General features: G+C 43.9%; 1 protein-coding gene across 1 annotated transcript in view; it reads left to right on the forward strand.

The window, feature by feature from the left end:
- Window positions 1–4301: 4301 nt before the first annotated feature.
- Window positions 4302–19980, forward strand: part of LOC121628311 (NLR family CARD domain-containing protein 3-like) — a 113461-nt gene continuing 97782 nt past the window's right edge. The window contains exons 1-3 of the mRNA XM_041967332.1: window positions 4302–4354; window positions 4438–4533; window positions 7666–7782. Coding sequence (XP_041823266.1) covers window positions 4305–4354; window positions 4438–4533; window positions 7666–7782 — 263 coding nt within the window. The 5' untranslated portion in view covers window positions 4302–4304. The remainder of the gene's footprint in view (window positions 4355–4437; window positions 4534–7665; window positions 7783–19980) is intronic.

Below are 19980 nucleotides of genomic sequence, written 5' to 3' on the forward strand. Positions count from 1 at the left end.
TGAATAATGAGGAAATTTCTTCCTTGTTGTTTGGTGTGTTTTATCTGTATGAGTGTGTGTGAGATAATGAATGATTAGGTGTGTGTTTTTAATTTGGTTAGGTTAAATTCTTGGGTACGTAAAAGCTTAATTTTAACCTTTTGATTTAATGGTAATTTAATATTTACCCATCACTGTTACAGTGTGTAAAGTACATTGTGTTGCTCTATGGGATGAAAAGTGTTTTATAAATAAAATGTGATGATTTTTTCTACACACAACAACTCCCACCTGAACACACACGTATGTGATGATGTGATCAGACCACCTGTTGGTTCAGAGCGTACAGGTGGAACATCTCCATCATCATTGTTTGGCTCTGAACTGGTTTCCAGGTGATTGTGTGTTTTCATGGTAAAGTCGGGCTTTTGTGAACGTAGTTTGAATTTGTTGTTTGTGAGAAAATGGTGGAGGTTTCAGGGAATGTTGGTAAAAACTGTAACTCCGTTTCCCTCTTCATCCTCTGAACACACTCACATAGAAGGATGTTTTCCACATTTCCCAGTCAGCTGATCCATCATCCAGAAGAAGAGGCAGGAGAACATGGCTGCCTGAACCGAACCACACATCCACCAGATGTGGCCCCAATCTGCTGATTACATCACTTCCTGCTGGAACTGATCCAGAAGGAAGAAGTGGTGGAGTAGAGCCAATGTGGCTGTACAGGTGTCTGGATCAAACTGTGATCCCTCCTCCCCACACCCCCCCAAAGATCAATTACCAATCTGATCACATTCTACTTTCATACGAGATGCGTTAAATGATGTGGGAAATTAAAAACAGCTGGGACTGACAGGAGGAAGAACCAGACAGGTGATGTGTGGATTTCCAGATGAAAACAAGACTGATGGGAAAAATCTGACACTTCAGGATTAAACTTATTAAAACATGTCAGACATGTTTCTGTAAGGTTGTAAAATGTAAAGAGGAGGAGGAAGATCTGATGTTGCTCCTCCTACCTGTCCTCCTCCTACCGATCCTCCTCCTACCTGTCCTCCTCCTACCTGTCCTCCCTCCATCACAGGTAGAAATGTGACTCATTCCAGGAAGCAGCTCACCTGTGTATCAGTGGAGATTCTTCTTCTTCTTCTTCTCTGAACAAACTGTAAGTGTGAACTTTCCTCTTTGTTTCTGGAATGTTTGGAGAACGTGTTCACTTCTGATTTCAGCTCCAACTTTGATCTCTGCTGTTTGAAGACAAATCTACATGATGATCAGATTGTTATTTCTCTGAGGATCAAACTGTGGTTTTGTTGATGTGTAATGAGGCGGGAATGTGGCTCTACAGAACAACTTGAACTCTGACTTTCTCTTCGTGTTCACAGTAAAAACAGTCAGGCAGGTTTTTCAGGTTTTAAGTTCTGTGTTGCAACATTATTTTCTGGATTATAATCCACCTCCACCTTGTTTCACATAAACAGCTCCAGCTACAACAACGTTGGGACTCTGTCTAAAAGTGTGGAAAACCAGAATTCACTGATTTATAAACCAATCAGGTCATATTTTATTCCCAGTAGAAGATAAACAACATGGCAGATGATGAAACTGAGACATTTTACAATGTGATGGAAAACATGAGCTGATAGTGAATCTGATGCAGCAACACGTCTGGAAAAAGTAGTTCCAGGGTGATGTTCGACACGGTGTAAAAAGTAGTTCCAGGGTGATGTTCGGCATGGTGTAAAAAGTAGTTCCAGGGTGATGTTCAGCATGGTGTAAAAAGTAGTTCCAGGGTGATGTTCGGCATGGTGTAAAAAATAGTTCCAGGGTGGTGTTCGGCACGGTGTAAAAAGTAGTTCCAGGGTGATGTTCAGCATGGTGTAAAAAATAGTTCCAGGGTGGTGTTCGGCACGGTGTAAAAAGTAGTTCCAGGGTGATGTTCGGCACGGTGTAAAAAGTAGTTCCAGGGTGATGTTCAGCATGGTGTAAAAAGTAGTTCCAGGGTGATGTTCAGCATGGTGTAAAAAGTAGTTCCAGGGTGATGTTCGGCATGGTGTAAAAAATAGTTCCAGGGTGGTGTTCGGCATGGTGTAAAAAGTAGTTCCAGGGTGATGTTCGGCACGGTGTAAAAAGTAGTTCCAGGGTGATGTTCAGCATGGTGTAAAAAGTAGTTCCAGGGTGATGTTCAGCAAAGTGTAAAAAGTAGTTCCAGGGTGGTGTTCAGCATGGTGTAAAAAGTAGTTCCAGGGTGGTGTTCAGCATGGTGTAGCATCTCTTCTTCTAACATGTCTGGAAACATCTGGGACGTGAGGAGACCAGTTGCTGGAGTTTTAGGAGATGAATGTTGTCCCATTCTGGTCTGATGCAGGATTCTAGCAGCTCTACAGTTCTGGACCATGGTTGCTGGGTTTCTGTTTCCATGATGCTCCAGATGTTGTGTACTGGTGAAAGGTCTGGACTGCATGCAGGCCAGTTCAGCAGCCGGACTCTTCTCCTGTGAAGCTGCTGTGATGGATACAGGATGTGGTTCAGCATCGTCTTGCTGAAATCTGCAAGGTCTTCCCTGAAAGAGACGTTGTCTGGATGGGAGCAGATGTTGCTCTAAAACCTCCATGTACTTTTCAGCATTGATGGAGCTTCACAGATGTGGAAGCTGCCCACGCCATAGGCACTAATGCAGCCCCATCCCATCAGAGATGCAGCTTTTCACCTGTCCACTGATAACAAGCTGGATGCTCCCTCTCCTCTTTAGTCTGCAGGACACGCCGTCCATGCTTTCCACAAACTAGTTCACATCTTCATCCACGTTTCCACTTTGCCTCAGACCATTTTAAATGAGCTTTGGTCCAGAGAAGACGGAAGAAGGTGGATCTTGTTCACATCTGGCTTCTTCTCTGTATGATGGCGCTTTAACCTGCATTATTGGGTTTCAGGGTGAACTGTGTTCACAGACAGTGGTTTCTGGAAGTCTTCCTGAGTCCATGCAGTGGTTTCCAGTAGAGAATCATGTCTGCTTGTAATGCAGAAGATCACCAGCATCCAGCCTTGTCCCATGCATACAGAGATTCCTCCTGATTCTTTCAGTATGTGGATGACATTACAACCTGCAGATCAGTGATCACAAACTCTGATCCTTGAGGGCTACTGTCCTCCAGGTTTTAGTTTAGTACATAAAAGTCAGTCTTACCAACAACAAGGTCTTGACCTCCAGCATGTTTACATGAACTTTACTCTGCAGCTCATTTAGAGCTGCCAGAATCAGTCCATTTATCCTCTGATCAGCAGAAAATCTACTGACTTCTCACACATGTGGGTAAACTAAATATCTGAAAGGTTTTTAACTAAATGCTGTTCATCACAAAACATCAGCTTCATCTCTGGAATTTATTCCAAACATTTTACAAACAAAACGTCAGTTTTCTGAAAAATGATCAACATGTTGGTCAGAAATGAAAAGAGATGTTTGGTGGAGCTTTAATTTAAATCCATGTTGAATCTGCTGAGTAAGAACAGACGAGTGGTTGTAACTGGGGAGTAAAACTTCTTGCTCTCAGTGGACACTGAGTGGATACGAGTCTCTGATGGATTGTGTTCAGCTTTACAAGGATTTTCCACACTTTCATTTCTTCTGATTTAAATCAGAGCGATGCATGTTTAACTTGTCTGGATCATTCTGACTGTACAAGATGCTGCAGCAAAGCTCTGGAAGCAACAGAAGATCTCACATGGCTCCTGTTTGATGGTCTTCTTACTGGTTTCCAGTTCATGTGCTTTGTGGTGAGAACTTCTAGATGCTCTGCATGGACAAGCTCCTCAGTTCATTTCAGATTTCTTAAAGCTGAACTCTTTAACTTTCACTCTCAGCTCATCTGGAGGATTGTTTTTATCTCCAACATCTGGTTCACCCACTCAGACATATTTTCTAACTCAAACTGTCCCACTTCCACTGTGTTTAAAGTGCTTCTGTTGTTTTATCTTCTTTGTATTTGATATGAAAATGTGAGTGAAGTGAATTATAATTATTCTGCATATTATGGTCCTCTTTGTCTTGTAAATAGTTTCATCATCATGGCCTGTGCTGGTCAGCTCCCTCCCTCCATCTGGTGTCCTGATAGAAGTCCAGCAGCTGAAGGCAGCTTCCTCTTCCTCACTGCTGTCTGACTGCATCCATCTGACTCTGATATGAAGCAGAAACTCAGAGCCAATCAGAGGAGGAGCAGCAGATGATGGAAAGGAGGATTTCAGTTGATGTTCAGATGAATGATGTGTGTTTCCTCTGCAGGTGAAGGTAGAAAGTGTGTGTGAGCTGATGTGAATCCAGCATCATGGATCAGGACAGAGAGGAGGGAGTCCCTCCCTCTAAAACCACTCAGAGGTGAGATGTCCATCTCTAACTGTCCATGACTCTTCTCCATGTCAGAGATCACAACTCACATCACCAAACATCTGGATCCACAGGAACCAGCCTGGACCTGAACCCAGCTGTGTGTCCATGAGCAACCGGTCAAATAAACGATTAATCAATTTCCATCAAAGTCGTGGATCTAACAGACAGTAAGTAGTTGTCAGTATTAAAATGTAAAAGTTGAAGCTGAACTCTCAGAATCAGGTTTTACTGTGAATCTTTGCTGCTGCATCATCTGATCTGATTCATCACATCTGAACATCCTGCATCCTCCAATAACTCTAGAAGCACAAGCAGCTGCAGTTTGATCCTAAATCCAGTCACATCAGTCTGAATTCATCTGGTTCAGTTCTTTCAAACTCAGCTGTGTTTCAAAGCTTCATGTTTCCAGTGTGTGAGGGAGCCTCCTCCTTACTGGTCATACTGGATGTTACATACGAGTCCGTCTCCTCTGAAGTCCACTGATCACATGGACCGTGGAGCTGACACACTTTCTTCACACAGTCTTTGCAGCTGCAGCTGTCTGTGATGCAGCAGATTAAAGTTCAGCTCCAAGGTCTTCATCAGCTGGAGAAGGTCCAGTCAGTTCAGAGATCATTAGCTGTGGAAGCTGCCACACATCTGGTGGCTCTCTTCCCTGAAAACAGCTGAGCAGCTTCCTCAGATCAGCTGTGTCACCAAAGTCTTTCAGTTTTGTCTCCTCCTGGTCCGGAAGCCAACGATCAAAGCAGAGACACATCAGCTTCATCAGCTGGGATCTGCTGCAGCTTTCAGGAGAAGATGTGGACATGAAACCAGGCTGGATGAAGAAAGAAGAACATGTTGGTGTTTGAATGAGCTGCTGCAGCTTTCAGGAGAAGATGTGGACATGAAACCAGGCTGGATGAAGAAAGAAGAACATGTTGGTGTTTGAATGAGCTGCTGCAGCTTTCAGGAGAAGATGTGGACATGAAACCAGGCTGGATGAAGAAAGAAGAACATGTTGGTGTCTGAATGAGCTGCTGCTGCTTTTCTGGAACCTTCTGGGACATCAGTCTGACTCTGTTGGAGCTTCTAACATCTATGACTTCTAACAGAGTGAGCTGCTTCTTAGATGAAGTCCTAACTTTCCTCCTCCATGGTTCCACCTCCAATAAGCAGCTGCAGCTCCTGGTTTCTGGATCTCTGATCAGACAGCTGGCTGCAGAATCTGCAAGAAATCAGGAGGAAGGTTGCAGGAATTTGTCTTCTCACCTGCTGTCACGTACCCAGAGGTTGGACTTAAGAAAGCTCAGAGGCTGCGGAGCAGACCATGGAGCAGGCGTAGGAGACTGGACCTCTGCTTGCTGGGTCTCCGGAGGCAGAGCAGGCAAGATCTCCGGAGGTTGAACAGGCCGAGGCTCCGGAGGACAAGGCACTGGAGCAGAGGGCGACCCTGAATACGGGAGCCTGGGGGCAGGAGGCGATACTGGAGACGGGAGCAGTGGGACAGAATCCTTCTCTATTATGGGTTGGTTTGTCTGAGAAACGGGTATTAAAGTGTTAGATGCCTCCGCTTCGAGACTGAGTAGGTCAAAAGTCTGGCATAGTTCCTTCAAAAACTCTGAAAAGTGGCTGTCACCGGCAGGCCCCTTTCCCAGACTGCAAAACCCCATGATTGTGCTTGACCAGACAGCCGAGACACGACGTAGGCCTCCTTGGCCCTTTCTGTTGGAAACAAGGACGGCCAACGGTCAATCTCCCATGAACAATGAGCCAAAAAGGCTTGACACTGACCTGGGTCTCCAGAGTATCGGTCAGCAGTAAAAACACAAGACTCATGCGGGTAGTGGACCTTCATAGACGGAGAGGCTATTCTTCGAGCCTGAATCGGGGTCTGTGAAAATCGGTTGGTCGAGACAGATGTTGCAATCACACACCAATCCCTGAGATCTGATGAGTCCATGGTTAGGCCAGATCGTACTGTCACGTACCCAGAGGTTGGACTCAAGAAAGCTCAGAAATCCAGGGACAGGTGAAGGAGTTTTATTGAACAGAATTATTAGAATGCGAAGAGAACTCAGGTAACTGGTGGAGATCAGAGAGTCCGAGTGGAGGAAGGCAGCGGCAGGTGCTTCCGTGTCTTCCGACGGAGCAGAAAAGCCAAGTCCGTGATCTAGAGACAAATTCCAGAGAGCAATCCAGAGGTCAGTTATACAGGAGATCCAATAACTAATCAAGGCAGAGTTACCAGTCAGGGAGCGGGTAGAGGTGAAAGTCCAGGTCCAGAAATACAGGGTCAACGACAGACAGGCAGGCAGAGAGACAAACGGGAAAACAGGCTGGAAAGAGAGGCTGGATACGTGCAGGGTTAAACCAAGACGATCTGGCCGAGAAGAATTGTCACACACGTATGTAAAGGGCGCAACCCAGCTGGAGCGCATCAGCAATCAAGCGGAAAAACTGGAGATGTGTTCGGGAACGGCTGGTAAAACTGACCCCTATCACACCTGCATCCAGAACATTTGTGGAACATTTCAAGCTGCAGTTCATGTGTGAAAACAGCTTCATTGAACAGGATTAAAGTTCACGTCCAAAGTCAGAAATCTGTGTTTTCTATTTATTTTAGTTCAGCAGAACTTTCCATCAAAATGAGCTCAATCACTTTCCAATGATTCATTCTCTCCACATAGATGTGTTCACATCATCCTGTTAAAGTTCTTTTCTTTCTTTTTAATTCCACTGTTTACCTGCAAACATCAGATGTTCCAGTGTTGCTTGTTTCCAGTGTAGTTTGTCAACTAAAGAGCAGAATTCATCTGATCAACCAACCAGTAAAGACTTTATCAGAGAATTAGAATGAGTGTGTCAGTATGTTCCAGACTGAACTGAGGCCTTTCAGAGGCTTTTCATCAGCAGGCTGAGCTGGATGTGGATCTCTGATCAGGCTGGAAGAACTTCTGAGTCTGTCATCAACGTCCATCTGGTCTCTTTGACAGCTCCTCTTCATCACACATGAGCTCCTCTTCATCAAATATGAGCTCCTCTTCATCAGACATGAGCTCCTCTTCATCAGACATGAGCTCCTCTTCATCAGACATGAGCTCCTCTTCATCAGACATGAGCTCCTCTTCATCACACATGAGCTCCTCTTCATCACACATGAGCTCCTCTTCATCAGACATGAGCTCCTCTTCATCACACATCAGCTCCTCTTCATCAGACATGAGCTCCTCTGAAAACATCTGTTCTGAACTTCAGCAGGTCTCTGATGGTTTTAGGCTGAACTCTGAGATTTAATAACATTTCTGCTTCTCTGTCAGGAACGTTCAGAGGCTAAAACCTGGATCTAAACCTGAACCCAGCTGTGTCTCTATGAAAAGCGACCGGTCGATGGGACGTTTACTTAATTTCCATCAAAGTGGTGGATCTAACAGACAGTAAGTATTTGTCAGTATTAAAATGTAAAACTCTCAGAATCAGGTTTTACTTTGTGTTGTGAATCTTTTTGCTTCTACAGTTTCTGAGAATCAGGACTTTCAGATGGGCTCAGATGTTAAGACGAGTTGGATCAGATGGTTCAACCAGCAAACAGCTGCAGTTTGATCCCTAAACCCAGTCAGACCAGTCTGATCCAGTTCTTTCCAAACTCAGACAGCTGGATTTCTCTAAGAACTCAGAAAGCTTCATGTTTCCAGTGTGAACGAGCTCCTCCTTACTGTTCATGCTGTGTGTTACATATGATATCCAGTCCTGACACTGTTAGGAAATAACATGCTGCTCCATGTAGAGCTTCTTTTTCTGGCTGACTTTGTCTCTTTAACAACTTTAGCTGAACGTGTTGCTGCTTCCAATAAAACCTTTGTTTCCATTTCCTGAACACAGTAAAGCTGCTCTGTGAACATGGAGAAAATAATAGTTTGAACTTGATGTTGAGTTGGTTTACTTGAACATTCAGAGGCAGATTTAAGTTTTATTTTATTTTATAAAACTTCCAAACCTTCCAGGAAACAGAATTCCTGCATGTTCCACATGGAAAGAATATTCCCTAAAACTCCCTTTGACTCACAAACAAACCAAAACTATTTCTGGTTTAAACTCTAACAGTTCCTCTCATGGTTCTCCATCTGACATCAGTCAGTCTCATCCAAGCACACACTGGCTGTGGCTGCCTTGCTCCAGGGCACCTCAGCACAGAGCTTCATGAAGGTGTTGGTGAGAGCTTCCTAAAAGCTGGAAGCAGCTTCTCCATGTGACAGAATGTGATGTGATTCTTCCTGATTCCTCCACAGAGTGGACCAGCAGAGCTCAGAGCTTCCCAGTGGTCAGTCTGCCCAGCAGCATCAAACACAGCTGGACTCCATATTTATGGTCTGTACATGTACAACAACTACTTCTCCATCTCTTCTGTCCACATCATCTCCATGCTGACCTTTGTAGACCAGTGGATTGTCAGTGTGTCCAACATGGATCTGATGTTTGGCTCCATGAATTCAGTCTGATTGTGTCCTTCATATCGTTTCTCTTCCAGCTGCTGGAGGACAACATGATCACTTTCATGAAGAAGGAGCTGAACAAGATCCAGAAGCTTCTGAGTCCAGATTACCCAGAATGCTCCGTGTTGGAGGGTGAGGATGAGGAGCAGAGGAAGAGCAGCAGAGAGGCGTTAGTGAAGGTCACAGTGGACTTCCTGAGGAGGATGAAGCAGGAGGAGCTGGCTGAGCGTCTGCAGAGCAGTAAGAGGATTTCTCTAAAGATTGAAGCTGCTGGATAAACGACACATTTACTGATGTCTCAACACATGAACATCACATATTCACATCCTCATTCCTCAGAGGCTTCAAATCTTTACTGACTCTTCTTATTTCTTCTTTTCTTTCAGAACTTCTGGCTGCAGCTTGTCAACGTAAACTAAAATGTGGTCTGAAGAAGAAGTTCCAGTGTGTGTTTGAGGGGATTGCTAAAGCAGGAAACCCAACCCTTCTGAACCAGATCTACACAGAGCTCTACATCACAGAGGGAGGGACTGCAGAGGTCAACGATGAACATGAGGTCAGACAGATTGAAACAGCATCCAGGAAACCACACAGACCAGAAACACCCATCAGACAAGAAGACATCTTTAAACTCCCACCTGGAAGAGATGAACCAATCAGAACAGTGATGACAAAGGGAGTGGCTGGCATTGGGAAAACTGTCTTAACACAGAAGTTCACTCTGGACTGGGCTGAAGACAAAGCCCACCAGGACATCCAGTTGACATTTCCACTGACTTTCAGAGAGCTGAATGTGCTGAAAGAGAAAAAGTTCAGCTTGGTGGAACTTGTTCATCACTTCTTTACTGAAACCAAAGAAGCAGGAATCTGCAGCTTTGAAGAGTTCCAGGTCGTCTTCATCTTGGACGGTCTGGATGAGAGTCGACTTCCTCTGGACTTCCACAACAATGAGACCCTGACTGATGTTACAGAGTCCACCTCAGTGGATGTGCTGCTGACTAACCTCATCAGGGGGAAACTGCTTCCCTCTGCTCGCCTCTGGATAACCACACGACCTGCAGCAGCCAATCAGATCCCTCCTGACTGTGTTGGCATGGTGACAGAGGTCAGAGGGTTCACTGACCCACAGAAGGAGGAGTACTTCAGGAAGAGGTTCAGAGATGAGGAGCAGGCCAGCAGGATCATCTCCCACATGAAGACATCACGAAGCCTCCACATCATGTGCCACATCCCAGTCTTCTGCTGGATCACTGCTACAGTTCTGGAGGATGTGCTGGAAACCAGAGAGGGAGGAGAGCTGCCCAAGACCCTGACTGAGATGTACATCCACTTCCTGGTGGTCCAGACCAAAGTCAAGAAGGTCAAGTATGATGGAGGAGCTGAGACAGATCCACACTGGAGTCCAGAGAGCAGGAAGATGATTGAGTCTCTGGGAAAACTGGCTTTTGATCAGCTGCAGAAAGGAAACCTGATCTTCTATGAATCAGACCTGACAGAGTGTGGCATCGATATCACAGCAGCCTCAGTTTACTCAGGAGTGTTCACACAGATCTTTAAAGAGGAGAGAGGACTGTACCAGGAGAAGGTGTTCAGCTTCGTCCATCTGAGTGTTCAGGAGTTTCTGGCTGCTCTTCATGTCCGTCTGACCTTCATCAAGTCTGGAATCAACCTGATGGAAGATAAACAAACAGATTCTATTTGTTCAAATGAACCAGATCTACATCTCCATCAGAGTGCTGTGGACGAGGCCTTACAGAGTCCAAAAGGACACCTGGACTTGTTCCTCCGCTTCCTCCTGGGTCTTTCACTGCAGACCAATCAGAGTCTCCTACGAGGCCTGATGACACAGACAGGAAGTAGCTCACAGACCAATCAGGAAACAGTCCAGTACATCAAGAAGAAGATCAGTGAGAATGTGTCTGCAGAGAGAAGCATCAATCTGTTCCACTGTCTGCATGAACTGAATGATCGTTCTCTAGAGAAGGAGATCCATCAGTTCCTGAGATCAGGACGTCTCTCCACAGATAAACTGTCTCCTGCTCAGTGGTCAGCTCTGGCCTTCATCTTACTGTCATCAGAAGAAGATCTGGAGGTGTTTGACCTGCAGAAATACTCTCCTTCAGAGGAGGTTCTTCTGAGGCTGCTGCCAGTGGTCAAAGCCTCCAGCAAAGCTCTGTAAGTACATATATAGCAGGATGTGGAGAAATATACTGCTGCTGTTTGTTCTGAGATCAGAGTTGAACACAGCTGAAAGCTCAGCCTCATAGAAATTTGAAGAAGTTATAAAGAAATGGGTGTAGACACAGAGATATTCTTAATGTGAGACTGTGTTGTTTGATTTTCACTGATCTTCATCTTGCTGGTAGATGTGTCATCAGAAGGAAATGCTGATGGAGCTTAAAAAGAAGACTGATTACTCTAAAGTTTGTTCCTGCAGACATTTAAACATTTGGAACTTTTAGTTAGTGTGAGATCTTATTGGGTTCTACAACGTTGGGTTCTTTTATTATATAATGAAGTAGATGTTTGAACAGTTTAAAAAGCTGCAGAACTTCTGAATCAGATCTTCCAAGATCTCTTGAATTTACATCTGCGAATTTGGACTTTGAACTGATTGCAGTTTGTGGTTTTCAGCATTTCAGTGGACAAGAACAACTTCAAGATACATGACCATCAAAATTCAGTAAGTGGGAGAAATTTTGTAATAATTAGATCTGACACATATATTTACTTCTGATATGTGATATTATGAAAAACCCTGGTCTACATTTTTCTGTCCATTACTGTAATTGTCAAATTTCCAGATATTTTAAGAACATAACAGGGGTGTTCTGAACTCTGGGTTGGAACAACTGGTTTACATGATAAATTGATTAATCTTGTTAACTCCAGGAATCAGATAATGATCAGATTGTTGGTGTGCATGTAAACAGGCTCATTAATGATGTGACGTAGTTCCAAGATGACAAAGCTCATGCTGTGTTGATAAATGCTAAACTCTATTCCTTACTGACCTGATCTGAGGCCTGTACTACGGAGCTGGATTTTCTTCTATCAGGGTAACTTCAGGGTTAACGCTGGGTTTTCTGTACTACCACACTGGTCCACTTACTAAGCTGTATTACCATAGCAACCAACGCTAACCTGCTCCAGAGCAGGTTATGTTCTGGATAAGATATCAGCGAGTAAAAAAGTGCCAACTCCTGACCAATCAGATCTCATGAAAAATGGCCTGCCCATTTTTAGAAGATCCCGTTGACGTTGGTGCACAGAAAGTGAAAGGAGAGCTTAGGAGAGAAAAGAGTCTTTAGGGACAGATCAACCCGTTGGACGGTCCTTGTACAGACTTGTTTCTTTCCACCAGGTCCCCGTAGCTATTGTTTGTCTCAGATCAGCAGCTATGTTCCGCCCGGTGTGATCTGGAAAAAATTAGTCTTGAGACATTTCATTTTCACGTTGAAATCCGCATCAATAAAAGGTAGCAGGACATTTCTATACGGCTCTATGGTGCGACTTGACCACAGGTCTGTAGTGGTGGCGAAACATTTGACTCTTGCCATGTCTTTCACAACACCCTCATGACACTCATCATACAGGCCAGAGAGACAGTCCACTTAAGTGGTGTTGAGATGGCAGTGATACTGTAGCTGTGTCCCAATTCAGGGTCTGCACACTTCGAAGTGCGCAGACTACGTAGGCTACAGAGTGTCCTCCGTAGTCTACACACTTCGAAGTCTGCTTAACGTTCGTGAAATGGGACAGCCTACCTAGTCTACAAGAATTTCCCATAGCAACAACACAGGACGTTTAATGACTTAAACCTCAGAAATTACTCGTAGGAAACGTCAGTAGACGCTGAACACGGAGCGGCAACACCGACAGTAAAAAAAAAAAAAAAAAAAGACACGGTTTGAGGCTCTGTTGTTTTCCAGCCGGTACACACTTCATTAACCCCTTAAAAGTAACTGAATATCAAATATTACCGAATTTTAATGTCACCATTTAACAAACATGCTTTAAATGTACTTGATTTTGTAACGTTTATACTAAAGTGTAGTTAAAAAAAACAAACTTTTTTTAAAATAAAACTTTATTTAAACTTAATACAACTCTTCTGAGGTTGCTGATTCGCCACCGTCCTGTGCGCAACGAATTGTGGGAGAAAAGAGGCCGCGAAGGATGCATCACCAGCAGCCTTCGTTTGAGGCCAAACGAAGTGCGGATTCGAAGGGTGGATTCGGAGGGTCCTTCAAATTCTGTGAATTGGGACAGTACTTCGCGCACCGCGATGACGTATGTGGCCGACGAATCCGCACTTCGAAGTGTGCAGACCCTGAATTGGGACACAGCTTGTATGTCAAAAGTGTTGATGAGTTTCTTAAATCCCGGATTGTTCACTGTGTTAATTGAGAAAAAAGTTCTGTTTGTTTATAACTTTTGTCTCTCTGTGACTCTGGGAGCTGGTGGATTATTTAGTCGTGACTTGTCTTGCGTCGCAAGCCCCCATGTGCACATCTGCGTGCACGAGCGCAACATTTCACATGCACGACTGTCGCCTGTCGCTTGGCTGGAGCTATGGCAAGCCAAAAGGTTAAAAAAACATCCCAATTTCCGCGCGATAGCACGTAAAAAAACGCGCGCACATGTTTTGAATGCGCTATCACGTAAAAACGTGCAATGGTGTTCTGTGTTTAAATTGTGATAACCTGATCACCTTGCCCAGCTTCTTCCTCTCCCTCTCTGTGATGCTGCTGCTCCATCAGACCACACCATACAGGAGGCAGATGCCACCAGAGTCGTAGAGAGTCCTCAGGAGTGCTCTCTTCACTCCAAAAGACTGCAGTCTCCTCAGGAGGTAGAGCCTGCTCTGACCCTTCCTGTACAGTGCGTTTGTGTTGTGAGTCCAGTATAGTGGCTGGAATAAGGGTCTCTGTGATGCACCAAGCGGTTTTGCCATCTGCTGAAGTGCCTGACATCCACAGCAGAGCAGCTCCCATATCAGACTGTAAGACAGTCAGTCTCACACAGTCAGATAGCAGTAGAAGTTCACCAGGATGGCTGAAAAGAACTGGTTCTTAAGTGAAAAAGAGTGAGCTGGTGAGCATTCTTGACCAGACTGGAGGTGTTAGCGGTCCAGAACAGGTCCTCTCTTGTAGGTCCACAGGAACTTGAAGTTGGGAGCATGCTCAACATCCATTCAGTTGATCATGTCATCAGTCATGTGTGCCTCCACTCTAATTCCTGCATGCAATCCATGCATGATGCCCAGTGGTTGTATTTAGGAGCAGGTTACTGTCCATGCATTATGCTGTCTGGTGCTGTACCACATCGTTGTAAGCAGTCGCTCAGTTGTTTATAATGAGACCATTCCCGGTAGCATTGTCTGCAAACTTGATAATGAAACTGGATCCATTCACAGGTCTGCAGCAGCGGGTGAAGAGAGGGACTAGTGGAATAACTCAGCACACAGTGTAGAGAATGGGAGTAGACAGCGGTGGTGATAGAGCAGGTACATCATAACCAGTTAAGATCAAAAAATCCATAATTAAATCATAACATAAAACAGCTATTGTTAATGGTTCAAAAAAGTATTTATTGGCAAGCTAATGGTTCTGTATTTGAAAATAAAATAGCATACTTTGGTGATAGTAAGTACAATATATTATACAGTCCCTTACACTGTATAAGGGATTGCATAATATCTGTATAACAGTACAGCTCATTATGTGCCAGTGGATAGCAGCAGGGGTCCATAGAATGACAGCACAAATACTGTATCTAGCTACTGTCACAAACGTCAAATAAGGAAACAGTCCTGAAAGTTATGTGTCTGATCTCTGTTGTGAGCCAACTTTAGATTTTATGCATGCATAAATTACTGTTACCATATGACTGGACAATAAATTGACAAGCCTCTCCCAGGTCTAGTTGAGTGAAGTAATGAAACCAGCAGATATACAAAAACAAGTAGTTTTCATTACACGCCAGTAGATGGCAGCACAGATCCATGGAAAGGCTGGTCTTCACGTCTGATCTGATTTAATATTAAAAGTTAAAAATCTAACCAAGAATTACGGTTGTATTCAGAGTGAGTTTTTTATGAATGAGGTCAGGGGTTAGGTGTCTTACACAATAAAAGTAGCATAAGGCTCAGTGTGTGAAAAATTTGTAATGTCCAGGATGAGATTTGAACTGGCGTCATCTAACAAAAAAAGAAGAACAGCTTTAATACCAGCAACATTACCTCAGCACTATCTATTCAGCTGAACAATCTAGCAAAAGATATATGTGATGGTTGGCCAATACACTCATGTTAGAAAAAAGGAAAAAGGAGATGTTTATATACATCAAAATAAATACAAAAATATATCTGGTAAAGTGAAAAGGCTTTAAATGCTTTATTACTAATCACACAAAGGATTTTGTAAAGGCATGCTTTGTCTCTAATTGCTGAATAGACAACGGTTCTAGTGAAGGCTGCTGATAAACAGTTCTTGTGGATCAGCGATGATTCAGTCTTGTCTGCCAGAGCAAAAACTTCAGGGTGGGAACTGTGAGATTCATTATCATAATTTAAACACAGCATACCATTGCACATTTTTACGTGATAGTGCGTTGAAACGGGACGCGCGCGTTTTTTACGTGCTATCGCGCGGAAACGTTTTTTGAACCTTTTGGCTTGCCATACTTAACTGGCGAGGTGTTTGCAACTCGCGCAGAATAAAACTAAAGCGGTCGGGGCTGTGGAAGGAGTCTGCAGCTGTGGGAGGAGTCTGCAGCTGAGCGCTGCAATGCCAATGGTGCTCAATTTGCAACTGAAAACAGCACAAAAAGAAACTGCGAAGGACAAAAAATAATCAGACCATTTCATTTTTATGATCGTTGAAAACCCAGATCATAATTGCGATTAAAATTTGATTAATCTCCCAGCCCTAGTTTGTGCTGTAATACAGTGATCTGAGTGATGTCAGTTTATATTGTCCTATTAATTAATATTGGATAATCTGATGAATTTATGCAGTAATAGTCTGCAATTTTCTGCCAGCATTCCTTCCTGGCTTTTGCAGCAACAACAGTGTTGCTTTTAGCCTGAATTATATTTTTAAATTCTTTATTTTGAAGAATAATAGTCTGCTCCTCCATGGTAAAACACACTGCTCTGCAGGGTTTGTCCATGTTTGTGATTGGTAAGAACCTCCAAACACCACCCCTTTTATGTGAACTCGTACTAATCTTAATTGGAAAACCCTGGGCTGAGTTACTGAGTTGATAACCAGCTTCGTGGTACAAGTTATCCAGATGCTGGATGTCCGGGTAAGTCAACCAAGGTAACGGAGAGAAATTCGGAGTATGTTAATCACGCTTAGTACAGGCCTCTGAAGTCAGCCCCACCCATCAACCAGATTAGATTAGTTCTTGAGATACGTGATGTACTTTGTTGTTTGAATCAAATGTTCAAACTGTTACTAATTCTCTGGAAACTCTCAGCCACCATGCTGAATCCTTGTTCACTCATGATGTCTTTGAGCATTAAAATCTACCACGTGGACACGATAACAAGGTTAGAAACCTGATTTTCTCTACAGGTGGTCCTTCAGTCTGCATCCACCATGAGGGCTGATTATTTTTGTCAAATATATAATTTGTGTTTTTCTCTGTAACTTTCTCTCCAGGCTGAGTGTGTGTGGTCTCTCAGAGAGAAGCTGTGGACCTCTGTCCTCAGTCCTCAGCTCCCAGTCCTCCAGTCTGACAGAACTGGACCTGAGTAACAACGACCTGCAGGACTCAGGAGTAAAGAAGCTGTGTGGTGGACTGAAGAGTCCAGACTGCAAACTGGAAACTCTCAGGTCAGGATTCATCAAACTAAAAGTTTAAAATGAGTTTTTATTAATAACTAATAGAAAACATGTGGAAGGTGTTTGTATGATTGTCTCTGATTTAGGCCTCTTACATCACATGAACTTAGCAGAACCAGTAACCGGACACACATTGAATCTCTCAGAACATATAAAATCTTTGTTCCCCTTGACAAAGCAAAATTGTTTGGCATAACACAGCAACCAGACTATCATTCTGCTTGTTATGATGCTGGACAGGACAGGTAAAAAACAAATGTACGAACAAAAAAACCAAAAAGAATTACAGTAACCACATGGCAAGAAAAAACCACAGGGAAACATGACAGATGTTGTGACAATGGAAAACTGAAACTGAGCGGTATAAACACAGAGGATCTAATAGGAAACAGATGAAATTCATTTGCTAACAAACAAGAAGAAAACACAAAACAAAAGGAGAATGAATTTCAAATTAAAACAGGAAACCAGAAAGACAATTACCCCCAAATAATCAGTAGAACAAAACTATAAAAAACACAGACTATGACAGAGACATAGGTCCAGGAAGCTGAATTAGCTGAAGGTCCAGACCTTCAGCTTTAGTTTCACAGCAGTTCTCTCAGAGTTTCTGTCATACGTGTTGTTTTCTGCAGCCTGTCAGGATGTCTGATCACAGAGGAAGGCTGTGCTTCTCTGGCCTCAGCTCTGACCTCCAACCCCTCCCATCTGAGAGAGCTGGACCTGAGATACAACCATCCAGGAGACTCAGGAGTGAAGCTGCTGATGGCTGCACTGAAGGATCCACACAGACTCAGGTATGGAGAGGCTGCTGCAGCCACACAATGTCTGATAGAGGAGGAAGATCTGCAGACATTTTCTCTGTCCTTCACTCAGTCCTGCTTCATGCTGGATATGAGTGTTATATGAACCATCACACATGTAGGAGCCTTTTTCCTTTGCTCACAGCAGATATGTGAGTAGGAGAGTCTCCAAGGAGAACATCTGCAGGAACAACAGTGATAACTGTCTGTTGCTCAGAGTTTCTTCAGTCTGGAAACATCTCTGCAGGTTAAAGGGACATTCTGTCCTAGAAACATCTTTTCTGTCCTCTGACCCTGGATCAGACACAGAGATGCTCCAGGAAATGTTAGCTTAGCTTAGCTTAGCACAGATATTTATAAAAGCGTGTGAACAGTCATGTTCTTGTAAAGTTCTCTTTAGAAATCAGTCCATGTGGAAATGTGCACGTGTTGATCAGACCTGTATTCCTACCTCTGTATAGATACATTTAAACACATGATGGATGAAAAGCTTCCCATGAATGATGATGCTCAGTGATTCTCCCACTTACTGGAGGCTCCTGATGCTGAACCACAGCAACAGACCCACAACATGAATTTAGATGAGACACATATAGAGCAGGAAGTATTCTGGTCCCTGAAGACTCCTTCCCTCTAGATTCTTTCATTCATGTCGTCTTCTGTTGGTGCCGCTGCTCCGTGCAACGTCACACATGAGTGTCGTTGCAGTTTTTATCACTTTCCTTCAATTAGCTGCACACAGCTGATCACAATGATGGAGACAGTCAGTGGAGCCCCTCCCCCTGATCTGATCTGAAAAGAGGAGTTAGACAGGAAAACACAAGTTCTTTACTTCTTCATGCTCCTGAAGTCTGGCTTAGTGTTTGATGATCTGGACTCATAATGAGGACATGAATGAAAATGACTGAGAGTCACTGGATTTCTGTCCAGACTTTGTCACTTTACACTCAATATTCACTCAGCAGTCACATGACTTAAATGTAGGTTGTTTTACCAGAAAATGCAGCGTCATGCTAAAGATTTCAGACCTGCCGGTGGACTGGATTCCTGTGGGACTGGATCAGGAGTCTTCCTGTATCAGTGCTGCTGATCAGTGGTGTAAATAGATGATAAGGACCTACTGGAGCCACTAGGAGGCGGAGCAGAGCCGTGTGTGTGTGTGTTGTGATGAAGATGATGATGTTACATCAGGTTTCCTCGTTAACGTGAAAGGACTCAGTATGTTCACAGCTGATGTTGAGGAAAGATGAGACAGACTTTCCTGAATCCTGTCACATCCTGTATTTCAGCAGCTGCAGCTCCATGTCTGACCACCAGAGGCAGTCTAACCTCTCCTCTTCACTCAGGACTTTAGAGCTTTGATGATCCCATGCTGCTGATTCAGTAATTACTAATTCAATCATCCATCAGATGATCAATCAGCTTCAATAACAGTGTAGATGTTGGAGTCAGTAGAAGCTGGTGATGTGGCTGCACTTCAAACTGGAAATGAATCAGCAGACTGGATCAGATGTGGAAGAAGTGTGGTGAGTTGATGCTGCTGATCCCTCTGATTTGTTCCTGCTTTAGAAAGAAATGTGTTTGTGTCCACACAGCAGCAGGATCTGCAGGAATAATGTGAGGGAACAAATCCTCAGTGTGATGATGAAGCAGCTGTTAGTGGTCAGTAGGAAACAAGCCGTCACAGCTCCAAACACACACATCATGGCCTCAAACAGAGTCTCTGACAGTCATTTAGCTTCATGTGCAGGAAAAGAACCACTTTAACATTTCCCAGCTGAGTCACAACAAAGAATCTGAGCCAATCTGCTCTGCAGAGGAGATTATTGTCAGAAGCTGATCAATAAGACTTCAGGGCAGAGAAAAGATGCAGCTCTTGGTTAGATCAGGAGTTTCTGCAGAGTTCTTCATCTGTGAAGAGATGAAAAGGAGAAGATGGTTGAAAGAAGAAACTGGGACTTCCACAAAGCAGTTTTCTCGGTGTGGGTGTGGACCAATCAACTTCCTGATTCTGCTCCTTCTAGTCTGGAGATGCTCCAATCAGGTGGACGTGTCCAGATGTTGGACTGGTCCTTTCTCAGTGTAGAACAAAGTGTGTATGAGAGCCATGTAATGTCCATGTTAGCATGCTCTGACCCCTCCTCCTTTCAGGGTGGAGCCTGCTGGAGAACCATGGTTGAGACCAGGAGGTGTGAGGAAGTGTAAGTGTGTTTTTCATTGGATTCATCACATTCAACCATCTTCACACTGTCCCATCACTCATTCATCAGTCAGCATCAAAGTGTCAATAGATCAATAACTGCAGCTGGATTGTGTTTGTTCTCTCCATCAGATTCCTGTCCACTCACCATCCACATGAACACAGTGAACAGAAACCTCAAACTGTCTGACAACAACAGGAAGGTGACATATGTGGAGGAGCTTCAGTCATATCCTGATCATCCAGACAGATTTATTCGGTGTCCTCAGCTGCTGTGTGAAAA

The sequence above is a fragment of the Melanotaenia boesemani genome, chromosome 2, assembly GCF_017639745.1.
Source record: "Melanotaenia boesemani isolate fMelBoe1 chromosome 2, fMelBoe1.pri, whole genome shotgun sequence".
In the NCBI taxonomy this organism is placed as follows: Eukaryota; Metazoa; Chordata; class Actinopteri; order Atheriniformes; family Melanotaeniidae; genus Melanotaenia; species Melanotaenia boesemani.